This window comes from Pipra filicauda, unplaced genomic scaffold (assembly GCF_003945595.2).
Source record: "Pipra filicauda isolate LSUMZ 115617 unplaced genomic scaffold, ASM394559v2 scaffold581_size553298_pilon, whole genome shotgun sequence".
NCBI lineage: Eukaryota > Metazoa > Chordata > Aves > Passeriformes > Pipridae > Pipra > Pipra filicauda.
The window spans coordinates 526,653-542,923 of record NW_024104733.1 but is presented as its reverse complement, the minus strand read 5'-3'; the positions used below and the strand labels follow the sequence as shown (position 1 = coordinate 542,923).

Sequence of the window (16,271 nt, the reverse complement as noted above, 5' to 3'; positions counted from 1 at the left end):
ACTGTGGGCAGTAGAGCCAGCACAGCTCAACAACCTGTGATGCTTTCCAGTTGTTTCTATTCTCCCTTAAAAATAAAAAAGAAAAGGGAAAAAAATGCTTGTCTGCATATCAAGTGCTCTCAAATAAAGACAGTCTTGCATGGTCAGTCCTAGGAATGCTGTAAGCCAGCCTAAATTACACAGCAACAGGCTTAGGGAAGAGACTGGAAGGTTGGTTGATTTGTTTTGGCTTTTGAAAGACTTTTCTATAGTGGAGGTTAAGAAAAATATTAGTTTGTCCCAAAGCCCTAGAAAATAGGAAGTGAAAATAGGAATTTCCCAGGAATGCTAGCGGTCTGGGGTGTTCCATCTCTCCTGAGAAGCTGCTTGTGCAGCTGAGAGTGCAGCTTTTCTGGGGGAAAAAGAGATGAATAAAACCATTTTTGGCTTTACCAAAGGCATCCAAATCTCAGCACCAATTCTATAAAGGTGGTGTTAGAAAGAGGAACAGCTCAGTCTGGGATGGAGGCTTCATGTTTTGCTGATATTTTCTGATAATAATTCCAAATGTAAACGAGAACATCAGGGTCTTTCACAAATGAATTCTCAAAAATGCCAGGAGAGGTTTGAAATGGTTTTCCACACCTAGTACTTTGCTGAAAAGGCACCTTATTGAAGGCAATTTCCTTATTGGCTGGAAATATCCAAGATTTGTATCCTTGAGAATGCCTCTCCTTTGGCAAGCAAAAGGAGATAAATGATGTAAACTTGATCCACATTTTAAACCCACCACTTCACTGAGACGCCAACAGAAGTGTCTTTTTTATTACAAAACATTTTATTGTAGTTATTTACACCCGTTCCTCGATAAGTGTATAAATGTAAACATTTATTATAGATGTATTTCTCTTATCTTACAGTCCATCCCTTGTTCAGGTTAAATGTCATTTTTTTTTAAGCATACAGGTGGTGAGGGGATTTCAGCTATATTCACAGAATATACATCTGCGTGCAGGGGAGGTCCACCAGCCCTAAGCCAGTGGTATAGACACTGTCCCGTTAGCTCTGCTCCTGCTCCTCGTGTGTACGCTGGACTCTGTGATCTCGTCGGCATGATCCTCACTCTTCTTCTCCTTCAGGCTGTTGATGAACCTCAGGGTTATCTCATCCCATTCCTCGGGGAGCAGCATGAGCAGGAACCCGATGCAGATGATGATGGTGGCTCCCAACCTCACCACGCTGAAGATCATTTTGTGCTTCACCAGATCCACGGCTGCGGGGAAGGAAACAAGAACAACAACAACATCAAACCAGCAGTGGGATGTGTCACCAAAACCAGGATAAATCAAACTCTGTAGCTATTTTTTTAGTACTGGAAAGCAGGCATTACTTTATTACCTTGTTATTTCTATGTGTTTATATACTTCAATAATAATCTATTACTATTATTATCGGGGTGCTTGTGGGGTCACTCCACCAGACACACACACCCACTTTCAATACTTTTCACTATTTTATGCATTTTTAGCAAACAAAGGAATTAATGTTCATTGGCTATAAATTTCATAATTCTCTTCATCAATTAGTATTCTATCTTCTATTGGTTATTGATTGCTCGCTTCACATGGTAATTAATCCGCATTTGCAGTCTTTTTGTTATCTTTTTTCCCAGACAGAGAGAGTTTCAGCGCAATTGCTGAATTGTCTTTGTTAGTTTTTTCCTTGTCTCTGATTTCCAACAGATGGATGATGGCATCAGAGCAGCCTGGCACATCTCTGTGACCCGTGTGCTGCACTCTGGCTGTGACAGTGGCCATGTAGCTCTCAGATCTTCAGAGTGAGCAGCTCCCTTAGTTCAGAGAACAGCTTTGACCTGACAGCACAGTACTGGAAGTGCCATATCTCTTCCATCCCTCACCACCTCATGCAGGCTCTGAGGAAGCCTTGTGGGATCCAAGCCTCAAGGTTTCCATGTGAAAGGGTCTATGAGGAGCAGCTGAGGGAGCTGGGGGGGCTCAGCCTGGAGAAAAGGAGGCTCAGGGTGACCTTCTCACTCTCTACGACTCCCTGAGAGGAGGTTGTAGGCAGGTGGGTGTTTGCCTCTCAGGTAACGAGTGACAGAACAAGTGGAAATGACCTCAGGTTGGATATTAGGAAATATTTATTAATTGAAAGAATGGTTAAGGACTGAAACAGGCTTCCCGGGGAAGTGGTGGAGTCACCATCCCTGAAAGTGTTCAAAAAGTGAGTAGACGTGGCACTTCACTATATGGTTAAGTGGCCATGGGGGTATTTTTTTGAAGGTTTGACTTGGAGGTCCAACCTCCAATCTCCTTGGAGATTTTGGAGGTCTCTTCCAACCTTAATGAATCTATGATTCCATGATTTCTTCTCTGAGAGGGAAGGCACTTTATGGTAACTCTTTATCTTCAACAGTTTGCACCAGCAGAATGTTTCCTTGGGCTGCACAGACCAGGGAGTGGGAGAGAGCAGCACGTGGGTCAGAAAGCTGGAGTTGGTGCCTCCCAGACCCACAACCAGCACCAAGAGGGCACCTGAGCCCTTGGACAGCCTCCTTCAGGTACTGACTGTTCTGCAGCTCTGACCTGCATCCCCCTAAAAATAGATGTTTCTTTGAAAACATGCTCAAATCCCAGGAGCGGCGAGGCTGAGAGGGTGGAAGAGCAGAGGCAGAGGCTGTTCAACAAGACAGGACTCTGGAATAAATTTCCACGTATACCCCCTGCCCTGATGACAACAGATTTCAAGTATTTGGACAATAAACTGCTTGTGCTGTCTGTGTGCCCATGGGCTTATTTTTCCACCACCAGCCATGGTACCTGCATTTCCAGGGACGCTGAGCACTGTGCCGATGGAGATCAGGATGGGGTATGTGAGCACGACACCAACGTTAACCAGGATATTGAAAGCTAGGGAAAAACAGAGCAAATCATACATGATTACAGGGAAAAACACTAGAGTGAGATAGTTCTCTTCCACTTGACCCTACAAGTGTGATATCAGTATCCACACCACAATTACGTAGTTGTCACAAAGTGAGTGATTTCGGTTTTTTTATTTAGGAGTGTGAAATGAGGGGAAGTTCTGACTGGTGTAATGCGAAGGGCTGGATGGCCTTTCACAAACTGTAATACCAAGGTTATCACACTCATATTTCATGGCTTTTCCCAAGCTTTAATCAGTTGCAAACAACCTGTTTTTGCTGCCAGAAACCTTCATTTGTTCCCCTACCAGAAGGATGGTGATCCCAGCTTGCCCTCTTGGCTGAGGCTGTGATGTCCTTGTCTCAGTGGGACATTTCCCTGACAAAAGGCTGCACACCCTCCACCTGGACCACACCCCAAAGGTGACAGCAACAGGAATTCATACTCTAAAGGACACTAAACACAATTAGCTGACGAATTTAACTGCAAACTAAGCAGACTGGGGCAAGACCAAGGTCTTGGTGCCATGTTGAAGGCAAAATGAAATCTGACAGAAGTACAAATATTCAACACCTTAAATTTATGGATTCGTTTTGTTGTTTTTTTGTTTTGTTTTTTTTACACGACAGCGTTACCAGCCAGCTACAATTTCCTTGGGAGATCAAAAGCAAGCGGCAGAAACTTCCAAAAATTTTCTTCTGGTCACTCAGTCCTGCTGCTGAGTCCCCTACATAAAAGGAGCACAGGGTTGCTCCTCCTTGTCTGCTCCGTGAGGTTGTTCCCTCATGCCTGGGTTTATACACTTTGGTAGATTGATGGGTGATAAATTAGCCCCGCTTTTTGTCCCTCAGGTGCTCACAGAGGAGCTGAAATTCTGGTTCAAGGTGCTCACAGAGCTCAGATGTCAGCACAACCATGTCTCAGGATGGGCTGTGTACCAGGCATTCTCTTTGCTTCCATTTGATAAACGTGTAGTGGAAACCTCTTCAATTATGAAATAACAGAGACTTTACTAAAGGAAAGGATGTTGTTATATCTGGAAATTAAAACGCCCTTGGGCTGAATCCAACAGATACTGTGCCTGGCTGGAGAATGGCAATTGTGGCTCAGGAAGAGGGAGAGTTATGGAAGGACTGTGTGAGCCTTGCCCAGCACCTGCAGCACCCACAGAAAAGTGCCCCAGCACTGGGGATCCATGTGTCAGTGCACAAACACCCCACAGAGTGTGCCAGGAAGACACTGAGAACACACAGCCCTTTGAAATGGGATTTAGAGCAGCCAAGCTATTCCAGAGACAGGGGAATTGGTGTGGAACTACAGTAGGGATGAAAAAGTGAACCATTAGTATGGCTGCTTCATGTTTACTCCCTGCTATTATTATCACTATTAATTATTAATTATAATTATTGCTTATACCTTAATTATTAATTATATATTAATAGTTAGTATTATTTCATTAAGAATAATGAAAAATATAAATAATTTCAAAGGAGTACCAATTTGCACTGGGACCAGACTTAATCTGTGAGAGAGCTCTGATGTTTAGGAGGACAGGGGGGAATTGTTTGTGCCAGAGGCTAATTTTGTATTGGTGGGGAGAAAAGAGCTGGAAAAATGAGTATTTTTTTTTTATCACATACCTAACCAGAGGCCAGCTACTCCACACAGGTAACCCCAGGGCACAGCAGAGAAAGGGTACCAGTACTCCACTTTTGTAAAATACAGTATGATTGGGGTGACAGAGATGAAGATGAAATTGAAGAAGCCCAGGGTAGACACAAAATGAGCTGCTTCCCCGAAGTTTGCACTTCCAAGGAACATTTTGAACAAAACCTGCAAAGGAGAGGAGAGAGGAGGGGTTTAGAAGTCATGACAGTTCATGGGAGCAAAGTTCTCCTGCACAAATTCATTACCGATGTGAGCAAACTCTGAAACTGGGAGGCAAATTCTGATCCCACTACAACAAACTCCAAAATTTACACCCACTTCACCCTCCTCAAGCCAAAAATAAACACAGCCACGCTCAGCCCAACCTGTTTCCGAGACATGACTCTGCCTTTTCCATCCCTCACCTTCCAGAGCAGCCACTGCTTCCAAGCATTCTCAAGTGTGCTGAGCTCACACCAGGGCTCCAAGCCCAGCAGGAGCACAGCATGTGCAGTGCAGGCCTGGGGTGAGCCCTGCATTCCCACTTGGGGAAAGCAGCACATCCCACATCCAGGCTCTCCATTCTGCACCTGGAAAGTCCCTTTGAAACTGTTTTTAAACGGCATTGGCATGATTAAAAAATGATCTGAAACTCCTTATAGCGTAGCAATGAAGATTTCATTAAAGACTCATAAAGCAAAGCCACCCCGAATATTTGGCAGGTGACAACTAATTACCCTCATGGTGGATTTCCTGACGTGGTGACATCACCTGATCACAACATGAATGATGCAGGAAATAAAACATTTATTTTACAGCCACTCTCTTTGTACTTGTGCATATTTAACAGCTGATAACAGTGAATATAAGAACCCAAACGAACAGTCGTGACCTACCTTATACAAGGCAGATGTGGAGGCTGATCCCACAGCATATGCCACCCCAATGATTGAATCTCCCTGGAAACCATCTGCATATGCCATCATCACAATTCCTGTGATTGCCATGATTGCTGCAACTATCTGCACAGACAAAACAAAGCAGTGTAAAGCTCAGAGCTACTTCAGCCCGTGGGAAGAGATCCTTCACTGCGTGGGGTTCTCATGAGTGTCACTGGCTACTTTCTCTGACTTGGAGCTTTCTTGTTTTCCATTAAATGGGAAAAATCATGGGAGAGATGTAAAGCATAATGAAAGTGTGTGCACTGGTAGTGGTATGGATCTACAGCATTGCAAATTCTGCTGGGACCTCCTGACAGGACCTGCACCATTACCTGTTTTATCAGCTAAACATTCCCTTTGGAGAGATTGCTCCAAGATCAAGAAATTCTAAGACATTGTGTTCCATTATGCAACAAGAGAAGTATTTAGCAACACCCCAAATTTGACTCAAAATACAAACATTAGATGGCCAAACATTCTGGACATTAGTCCAGGGGAATGACTCCTGTCTTGTGGAATGCCAGAGTACCACTGGGAGCTTTTCCAGGCTGTTCCGGCCAGCTTTCTTGGACAGACATGACCTAGTTTCTCCATGAAGCCTTTACCTTTGTGCTTAGGTTTCTGGCCTCATTTGGAAATCTCAGACAGGGCATCTAAGAGGCTTCAAAGAAAAAGAACAGGAATAATCAAGTACATCATGTCTGAAACCCTGAGTCCTGACTCCAAGGACCTTAAGGAAGTGATAGTGAGCCCAACATGTTTTATTCTTTGGAAAACTCCCCCTCTCCACCTAATTGACCTCAGCATGTAAATAAGGAGTGGGAATTTCAAACACAGTGAAGACCCAACTTCCAGGGAGTGCAGAGAAAAAGGTGTTTCCTGAGCCAGTGTACAATTCCTGAGCCAACACCAAAGGGAGATGGGCACTTGCTTCTTGGAAAACATCACTGAACTCCATTTAAGAAATATTTGGTACTAGACAAACCCAAGCTTCACATGCTTCAGCCCACAGACTTTAAAGGCATCTTGATCCAATCATGTGCCCTTCTGCAGAGAAGCCTGACTTTCAGAGCTCACAGTCTGACCAAGAGTCCCAGAAAACCCATTGATATTCCTACCAAGCACTTGTGAGCCAGACTGAGGCAGTGAACACAAAAATCCCACAAAACAATTTCAGCAGAGCCAGTCAGTCCCATGATTCAAGGGACACACAGGACAGGGACAAACACCTGACCCAGGTAAAGGTGTCCATACATGGGGAGACAATGGGAAACTCCCAGAGTAGAGACTACAGTTAGAAATGTTAGGGCTCCTAAATCTCATAGGTACCCAGGCCAACATCTTCACAGAGGAACTCATCTCCTGGTTGCAGCTTTAATTACTTCCCTCTCACCATTATCCCTATTTTACTAGTACCTGAGGCACACAGGTACCCCCCTGGCATTGCAGTGGCTGTGCCAAAGGCAGTCAAAAATCACACTGCATGTCTGTGTTCCACCTTCCATTTAAAACATCCAAGCTCCAAGATACAGGTCCACAAAGCTGCCACCTAAGCCTGAAGATATCACTGATACCTCCAAATTCACCATGAAATGGCACCTGAAACCCAAGTCCCCCAGCTTAATGATGTGGGCTGGAGTCACTTGTGTAATCACAGTCTCTCAGTGGTTTGATGAGATCTGAAAGGGCTTTAGCAAGAGGGGACCAAGACAGCTTCCCTCCTCTGCTTCCCAGGATAACACATCCCAGCAGTCAGGCCATCCTGGGAGACTCCACAGAAGTCTCAGCTTCGAAGCAATGCTGAATTACACCGAGGACCCCTCAGACATTCATGGCCTCTCCTCTCAGTTTCCAGAAGCCCCCCTTTCCCTGCTCCACTGCCTGGTTGGGTTCATCGCAGGCTGCACTAAACATCTTGCCTTGCACAGAATTCAGATGCAGCATTTCAGCTGTCAGCTGGAATATTTCAGCTGGAATGTTTCATGCAGTGTGTCTCACAAGGCAAACCAGAAGAGTCCAGTGCAGTTAACCCCTCCATCCAAGGGAAAGGATCAAGATCTAATTCTTAGAACACTCATCTCTCAAGTTCTTTCCTTGTGTTAGTGAAAATGAGTAGATCCATCATCTCCAACAGCAGATTCTTCCTATTGGGAAAAAACTCCTTCCCAGTCTGACTACACCAAGTTTAGAGAGCCAGTTTCCTAATTTAATCAAATATTTAGAAAGCCAAGAATGCTTTTTTCCCATTTATTTTTCCCGAAACAACTAAAATGATGGACACATATGGGGTAAAACCACCCCATGAGACATCCAATAAGTAAGACCTGACACTGAAAACAGCAAGAACAATGTTTAAGTTCCATGTTCAGAGCTCCTCCTGCACTTCACCCACCACAGCATCAGCAGAGCTGACCTCTGCCTGGCAACCCTCAGGTGTTTGCTTTAGAAACCTGAGAGCATATCCTGTGCTGCTCCACATTGAGCAGGGAAGCAAAGGTCACAGGGAAGCAAAGATGGTTGTTGCAGCTGCCAGCTCATTAAACAGGGCTTTTAATTAATGGAGGAGTGTAGTAACTTGCTTTTGAAGCCTCTTAGGTACAGAATGAAATTAGCTTCCCTCTTTTTTTCCTGGGAGAGAGCAAGGCCAATCAACATTTTACTCAGAAACACTTTTTTTTCCCCCATGTAGAGCACAGCAGAAAACGAGGTGTACTTAAGAATCACAGAATGGTTTGGGTTGGAAGGGACCTTAAAAATCACCTAGTTCCAATTCCCCTGCCACAGGCAGGGACACCTCCCACTAGACCAGGTTCCTCCAAGCCCCATCCAATCTGGCCTTGAACACCTTCAGGGACAGGGAAGAAACCTGACCCCAGGGTAAAGTCAGTATTTTCAAGGAAGAAAAATGTCTCCAAATCTCTCTGCACCTACCTAATAAACACTGATTACACCTCACAGATGAAACCCAACCAAGGGCTCAAACATGCAATGAGCATATGGCTAAATCTGAGCAACACAGGCCAAGAACTACTCAAATATGCAAAGTCTTTAAAATATTTGTGCTTGTTCTGAGCCAAAGCTTAACACTTAGCCTGACATGGTCCACCACTAAACCATGTCCCTAAGCACCACTCTACATGTTTTTTGAACACTTCCATGGATGGTGACTCCATCACTTCCCTGGGCAGCCTGTTAAATGCCTGAACATCCTTTCTGTGAAGAAATTATTCCTAATATGCGTTCTAAACCTTCCCTGGCACAACTTGAGGCCATTAGCTATGTAGTCATGGCTGCATCTGTCCTTCCCAGCTGAATACTCTTTCTCCAGCTGGTGTTTCTCTCTCGTGGTTTGAGTGCTACAACTTCTCCAGTGAGGGCACCAGGCTCTAATTGCAGAACACACACTCCAGGTAACTCAAACACAGCCAGAGCAGCTTTTCTGCAGCTATTAAATGCTTCCATGGGTGGGATTAAGCCATACCATAAGGTGACCATCAAGACAGGTTTGTCTTTAGACAGCATATCTAAAAATCCAGCCCCGCAGCCTGGCCAGGGGCTGCTTTCCAGCCGTGCAGGAGCGCTGTGCCACGGGATAGGAGAGATCCAAATGCCCGTGGGCATCCATGGGCAGTCTGGACACTGCCTGCAGCCACACCAGCTGGGCAGGGAGCTGGGAATCTGCTGCAGAGCCACTGAGGCTGCTGGTTCTCTTTCAGGCAGATGAAAGTGGTCTCAGGTGAGACACAGATGTGCCTGACGGCTCCGAAGCTCTGGGAGAGTTGGTAGTAGCTGAGTTCCTTTGAAAAGCTGGCTGAGCTCCCGGGTGCTGAGTGCTTCTACAAAAAATGGCTCAGAGGATATGATTAAGCCCTTATTTCTTTCTGTCTCCTTATTGTCCAAATAACTCAATTACCCTTGCTCTGAGAGGCTGTGGTGAGAGCAGAGGAGGCATTCAAAGCACAAAAGGCTTGGGCTGTGCTGCTTTGTTGTATTTTAGCTCTCAAACAGTCTCCTGTGTGGTTATTAACATCATTAAGTGTTACTCTGGCTGCTGGAAAAATGCTGTGATTTACCTTTGCAGCAATGGGTAGCCAGAATCTGCCTCTTAGCAGCAAAACTCAGTTTCTTTTATGTGCAGAATTTGCTGCTCACTTTTCCTGCTGGGTTTTTCTTGTGTGAACCCCACGGTGTTTTACAGCATTAATACTAATGCATAATTGTAGCAACCTTTTTTTAGGCAGAGAAAAACAAGTAATAACTGAAAATAGCTTTTATTTCTAGGTTTCTTTAAGAGGGCAGGCTAAGAAAACACAAGAGCTATGCTTGCTCTTCTAGGAAGATGTTGCTTTGAGACAAAAATTACCTCAAAGGGTACAAAATTTCCTATTTTTTCAGCTGGGACCTGAGATGACCGAGGGGCAGAGGAGGGAATTACTGTTCCTGTTATTTCTGTAGAGAAGAACTGAGGATTTTAAACCTTGCTTATTCTTTGAATTAGTCATCAATAGTCTGAGGGGAGGTTACATTCATCTTATGCTTCTATATGTTAAGTTTTATATGAAACAGGCTTTAGCACTGCAAGGTGGAATGTCCATGTCCTTATCTTCAAGGGCACTGTGGTTGAGGGTGAAACACGGGTTCACCTCCTCAACTTGGCAAGCACAATGCTCTGCTCAGTGTGCTGGTGGCTGCTCCAAGAACCAGATGAGATGCCTGTACACCAGAATGCCTTTTCCTTTCATTTCTGAACCCTTCTATCAGACTATTCATTAAAAAAAAAAATAAGTTTACTTAGACAAGGTCCTGATCCATCACACTTTCCATGGAACTTAAATCCAACAGCTGGTGGCATTTTCTGATCACAGGCATCACACCTGGCCACAAACAATCCCTAAGGAATTTCAAGGCTCCTGATAGTTCACTCAGAATCATCAGGCCTTGAGCCATTTCAGAGGAGGAATCTGTATCAGCAGAACTGTTGGAAATCCTCATTACTCCCTATCCAATGTTTAACCCAGCTGTATGTCAGGAGTTCTGTGTGTGCAAAATTACAGGGAACACGCTGCTTTCCCCAGATCCAGGCACACAGCATTTTGTTTGAGTTCTTTTTTTCCCAATTTTTGCAGGGTCCATATTACTGCCAGTGAGTCCTGTAACACTTTAGTGCAAAATACAACTCCACACAAAACAGTTGTGCTCCTTTTAAACCAATTTTGGCACATGCACGTGGATATAAGCGTGTAAAAAGTACTAGGGTAGCATAAGAAAAATAGGTAAGACAGTGAAAACAGCTGCCTAGCCAAAAAAGAATAAAACTGCTTTGGTCAGAACCTAAGCATTCATCACTAAGTTTAAAATAAAACTAACTAAACTTCAGCATTGTAAGCCAAGACAGAGTGGGTTTCTGTGAAAGTGGAAGTCCTTCTATTTTGATTTATCATGTTACACTTTAGCTGTAATAGCTTCTTGAAATTTCCCACCACTGGAGTCTGAGATCTCTAGCTGATCTTAAGGCTTAGATCTCCATAATAAAAATAAAATGAGAAATGGTTTCATGGCATATCTATACCACAATGCAGCAGTGCTATGGCAGCACAATGGCTTATGGATTTAAGTGCAATTTTACGAAAACAAGAGAGAGTGGAAAACGAGGCACATCATTACCCTTGCTCCCATGAACCTGTCTTTCAGCACAATCCAAGAAAGCAAGAAGACAAAAGCTTTGTTACAACAGAAGAGAGCAGAGACATCTGTGGCTGTCAGCTTCTTTAAAGCCAGTAAATACAGGTAGTTAGTCAAAGTCCACAGAATAGAAAAGGGAGCAGTCCTTTTAAGAAAGAGTTTCAGCGTCAGACCATCTTCACCAAAAATCCGACTGCATTCCCTACGAAAAGAAAAGAGTTTCAGTCTCAGCCAGGATTTTCCTGAGCGTTCACTCCAGCACAACAAACATTCATTAGACTTTTATCGCATTCAATTAAGTGCTTTTCCTACCTGCTCCTTTGCACCCATGAGAATCCATTATTTAATTCACATAGAGGAAATAACCCACAATCTTCTTAAAACAGCAATTTCGCAAATAGAAAAGGAGTAACTTACCTGGAATAATCACACTCTGAGCAACAATAATCCCAGGGACTCACACACAGAAATGAAGGTTATCTATAATGCTCTGACAGTTCCCAGACTCTGCCTTCCAGGTCATGAGCACAGGGATTATAATAACCATATTTTTTACTCTGTAGCTTGCCAGTTTTTTTCTTGCATTGCTCCGAGTCCTGTTTTTATTCTTATTGAAATATATTCTCACCTATAGCCAAGTAAGCTTTAAGAATTGCCTGAAGATACTCAAAAATACTGCCAGACACATCACCATGGTGGAGAAGTGAGACACCAGGCAGTGGGACCGAGCCAGGCAAACAGCAGTGTGAGAGATGGAAGGAAAAGGGAGGGAAGGAAATTTAATACCTTTATTTTAATATACAGTGAAAAGTTTTGCTTGCTAAGAGACGGTTCCTTGTGGATCAAATTGCAAACAAAATCTCTAGTTTCCCAGGCACTGTGTCACACACAGCTCCAGTGAACTGTTTGCTTCTTAGGATTTCAAGAAAGAGAAGGGTAAACTCAGCAGACATTGCTCTTGGGGACAGCTGTCCTGTGCAAAGTGGTACCTCACGGGCTGAGAAGAGACAGGACTCCAGCATGCAGGTAGACTAAAGGCACATGGAATCCTGGAATGGTTTGGGTTGGAAGGGACCTTAAAGACCATTTAGGTCCAATCCCATTGCTGTGGGCAGGGGCACCTTCCACTAGACCAGGTTGCCCTAAGCCCCCATGTTGGATGCAACCTGGCCTTGAACATTGCACCCCTCCTGAAACATCTCTACCTTTCTCAAACTGGGAAGGACTTTTTTAGCAACTCCACTCTCTGCATTCTTGGTTAAAGGTATTCCTGAGGATATTCCCGGTATGTTTCCCTTTCTTGACACGAGAGGCTCTCTGGCACACCTGTTTGAAACATGAGAGGTCCCACAAGGGAACACTTCATACAGCCCAAACACCAAGGGACTGAGGCAAGGCACCACCAAACTGCAGCATGTGAAGGGACTGATCTAAATGCCAAGAGGCCTCAGGGCTCCAAAGTGTTCACAGCCAGACACGGCTGTGTTTGGAAGATTGCTAAAACACTCATTACGCAGAACTAATCAGTAAATTCAAAGATTGCACTGCAACGTGAAGTCAAAAACACTTGTTATTTGGGGGGGAAGTGGTGTGATAATTATCCTGATCTGGAAGACAAAACAGTTTTCAGGATGCATTAACCATTTTTAGTAATTCTTGGGAATTCTGCTGTTAAAAACATTACTTTTTTTACTATTAAGAGTGGAAATCATCACTTGTTTTGAGGGAAGCAGAATAATAACATCTATGTTATTATTCTAAAAAATATTCTCTAAAAAAAGAGATCAGTTACATCCTAACCTAAGTGATTCTATGAATCTACTTAATAACTACTCGTTCTCTGCTGCTGCTAAGACAACCTGGGGTACAAAGCAGCCATTTCTGGTAATAACAAATTACATTCTCACAGTCTATGACAGGGTGTCCAACAAGTTAACACTCAGGCAGGCAGATCTGCTAATTATCTCCTTCACTCTAGTTGACCTGGATGCTCTCAGAAGTTAATCTATTCCCCAAAGATCAGGATAAAATCGTTTCAAATAGAAAAAAAACCAAACCAGCCAGTGGTGTGTATCATTTATCTGAGAAGCAAAGCAAATACTCGGTGAAGCAAATTAATTAATGCTTAACTTGACTGCAGGCTTTTGTATCACTGATTTCAACAGAAGTTAAAGGTGATGAGTTCCCCTGTGTGAGAATGGACTCAGTGGCAGCACTTCAATTGTTCCTTGACATGCAGATATTAGCAGTTTATGTTTAAAAGATGCTTCCCTTTGAGACTTAGGTGGTTGCAGAGGGTGATTTTGAGCTCAAACTACATCTCACCTCAAGACAGGTGGATGCACCATGGTTGTGTCACCACCACTACATGACACCAGAGCCAGGATGGTCCATCTACTGGCAAGAAGAGCTCTGTGTTGTGAACTACAGACCAGTGTGGACCCTGCTCTCTCCAGCCCAGTGGGAATTCTGGTGCACAACTGGATCATTACACGGTTGTAAATCCAACCTGCCTCAGAAGCTGCCAGGATCTTGGAGGAAACAAGCTTGTGCTGTGCTAAAACAAGAGAGGAAAGGTGCCTGGGCTGCCCACAGTGATGCAGGGCACTGTCAGGTACCCAGGTGCCAGAATGGGTGAGGTCTTGTTGTCCTGCACACAGACAAACCCAGGGCAGAGTCATGAGGATGGGGTACAAAATGCCCCAACAGTGTGAATCCTCAAAGGAGGAAGGTTCAGTGATTATTATTCTGTGTTGGACTCGGGGCTGGTCAAAGATTTGGGAGAGGCAGTTGTGTCAGCCTTGACAGTGTCACTGTGAGTTCCCAGGAGCAGTAGGAGGGATGATTCTCAGCTAGGAAAAGAAATCTGGAAATGTTTCACAGGCCCCAGGCAATGGGCTGTTCAAGCAGATGGAAGAGCCTCCATCACACACAGCAGTGTCCAGTGACCAGACAAAACAGGGGCCTGTGGCTCCTCAGCTCTCAATTAAGAAAATACAGCAAAGACTGTGACAGGGTCCTGCCAAACAAGACAGAGACTTGATGAATTCACCTCTGTGCCTAGGAGAGCTCCATGAATAATGCTCAGACAATGAGGAAATAGGGTGAATGCTTTATTTTCCTAGTCATGGCTACAGCAGATTGCCTGGGGCTGTGTGAGGGCTGGGTGCTCAGTGGTTAGCTCAGCCTCTTTGACATGCAACTAAAATTAAACTTGCAGGAGTCATTAGACACAACAGTGATTGAAACCCCGGGCTGAGGAGAGAGTGCTCCCAGTACCCCCCCACACACACACTGGTAGTATCTGCAGGCTGTTGACTTAAAGGCACAGACATGTCTAAGGACAGCTGACCCTGAAACTATGACATAAACTATTTCCAAATGCACAAGGAGTCTATTTAAAACCTGCCCTCTCACATAAATAGTTCTTTTTATTTGCAGGTAGCCCTGAGCCATCAGCTCTGGGCAGCGTGCCATGCTCTCAGGAATTACAGCCCCTCAGGCAGTCGTGTAGCTTTGCCTCTGGCACCCCCTAAATAGCTTGTGTTGCCTCTTAGTCATTCTGATGCCAACCCCTGCACAAGAATGGTTTTGTTCACCCCTGCCACACAGCAGCCTTTGGAGTGAAATCCAGCAGCTGGTTTTAGACAGCTCACGGGAAAAACAGAGCAAACAGGCTGGAGTGATGGGAATACCGTGAGTGGAATTACATCACCCGGGCTAGAACTTGGCAAGACCTCCAGTAACAGTAGGGCAGCACCACGGCACCTTCTGTGAGCACAAGTCATTTGGTCCTTCTATTTAAATGATGGCATCTGCAGCAATAAAATACCTCCCAGCTCCATTGCAGGAGACAGGCACCAGGCAGAGTGTGGTTAAGCACACTGGTCAATTGTTTTCCAGAATCTGAACATTAGGAAAGAGCATGACCAGCTGTACTGGTCTGGTCAAGAGCTGGAGCAAAAGGAAAGGGAATTCTGTGTGAAACCCTCACATCAGCAGTGCCTGGCTTAGGGGGCAGCACCACAGGAATGCTGTCTCCCACAGGAATGGTCCATGGGAAGCCTAGTTCTGTGCTGAAGGTCTTCCTCCCTACTGCTGAGACATTCCGGGTTGGAGCAGCTTCAGGCATCGGACATCCACATCTCTCCTCTGAAAAGCCTTTGCAGTGAAGACCTGGATTTACAGTGTTATTCCATAAGTGGCTGAGGAAGTTGGCCTGAGCTACTGCTGCAACACAGAGGGAGAGACTTGTGGGTGATGACTGCAAATAGCAGCTACTGAAGGCTCAGTTTTTACTTCAGGTGATGCTAACTTCCTGTTATCCTGCCTGCTCTTCCCAATGTTTTTGTGTTCATTAAACATTACACCTACCAACACTCTCCCCAGTCAGTGCCTCAAGGCTGTGGAGTTCCTGTAGCACTGACCTCAGCTGTTACACCATGGATAGATCCTGGCAGGAAGCTGCTGAATATCAGTGTTTGTCCTTGAGAAGACAAGACAGCGGGTGGGGAGGCAAAATTTATTGACATGGAAAATGTCACCTACCTTTTGTTAAAATCACAACTCTAATAGGATCCTAAGTCAAGTCTGTGCAGTGATTTCTACTGTGGCAAATCGTGGCAGGATTAAGCTTCCTACTGCTGTGCTTCCTGAGCTTCAGATAATTTTATCCACCAGGAATGGAAGTTTCAAGCTCTTTATGTGGGACATGCCTTTTATTTACAACATGAGGGAATACCAAGAGCTGTGTCTTCTGCCTCAAGACAACCAAGATAATTCAGTGAAATGCAGCAGGGGGTTCATAACTCTGAGTTACTTTCTAAGACCACGGTATTGAACTTCTAAGGTAAAGTGTGAAAGGTAAGGAACACAAAAGTTATAATCTCAAATATTATAATAATAGAATCACACAATGATTTGGGTTGAAAGGGACCTTTAAGGCCATCTCATTCTGACTCCCTGCCATGGGCAGGGACACCTTCCACAATCCCAGGTTGCTCCAAGCCCCATCCAACCCAGCCTTGAACTCCTCCAGGGATGGGGCAGCCCCAGCTTCTCTGGGCAACCTGTGCCA

General features: G+C 44.6%; 1 protein-coding gene across 4 annotated transcripts in view; it reads right to left on the bottom strand.

The window, feature by feature from the left end:
- Positions 1-798: 798 nt before the first annotated feature.
- The window catches only part of SLC35F4 (solute carrier family 35 member F4), a 118,024-nt gene continuing 102,551 nt past the window's right edge, over positions 799-16,271 (bottom strand). For all 4 annotated transcript variants that reach the window (XM_027718193.2, XM_027718195.2, XM_027718194.2 and 1 more), the window contains 5 exons: positions 11,177-11,396; positions 5,468-5,593; positions 4,565-4,757; positions 2,820-2,909; positions 799-1,252 (listed from right to left, as the gene is read on the bottom strand). In XM_027718193.2, coding sequence (XP_027573994.1) covers positions 1,011-1,252; positions 2,820-2,909; positions 4,565-4,757; positions 5,468-5,593; positions 11,177-11,396 — 871 coding nt within the window. In that variant the 3' untranslated portion in view covers positions 799-1,010. The remainder of the gene's footprint in view (positions 1,253-2,819; positions 2,910-4,564; positions 4,758-5,467; positions 5,594-11,176; positions 11,397-16,271) is intronic.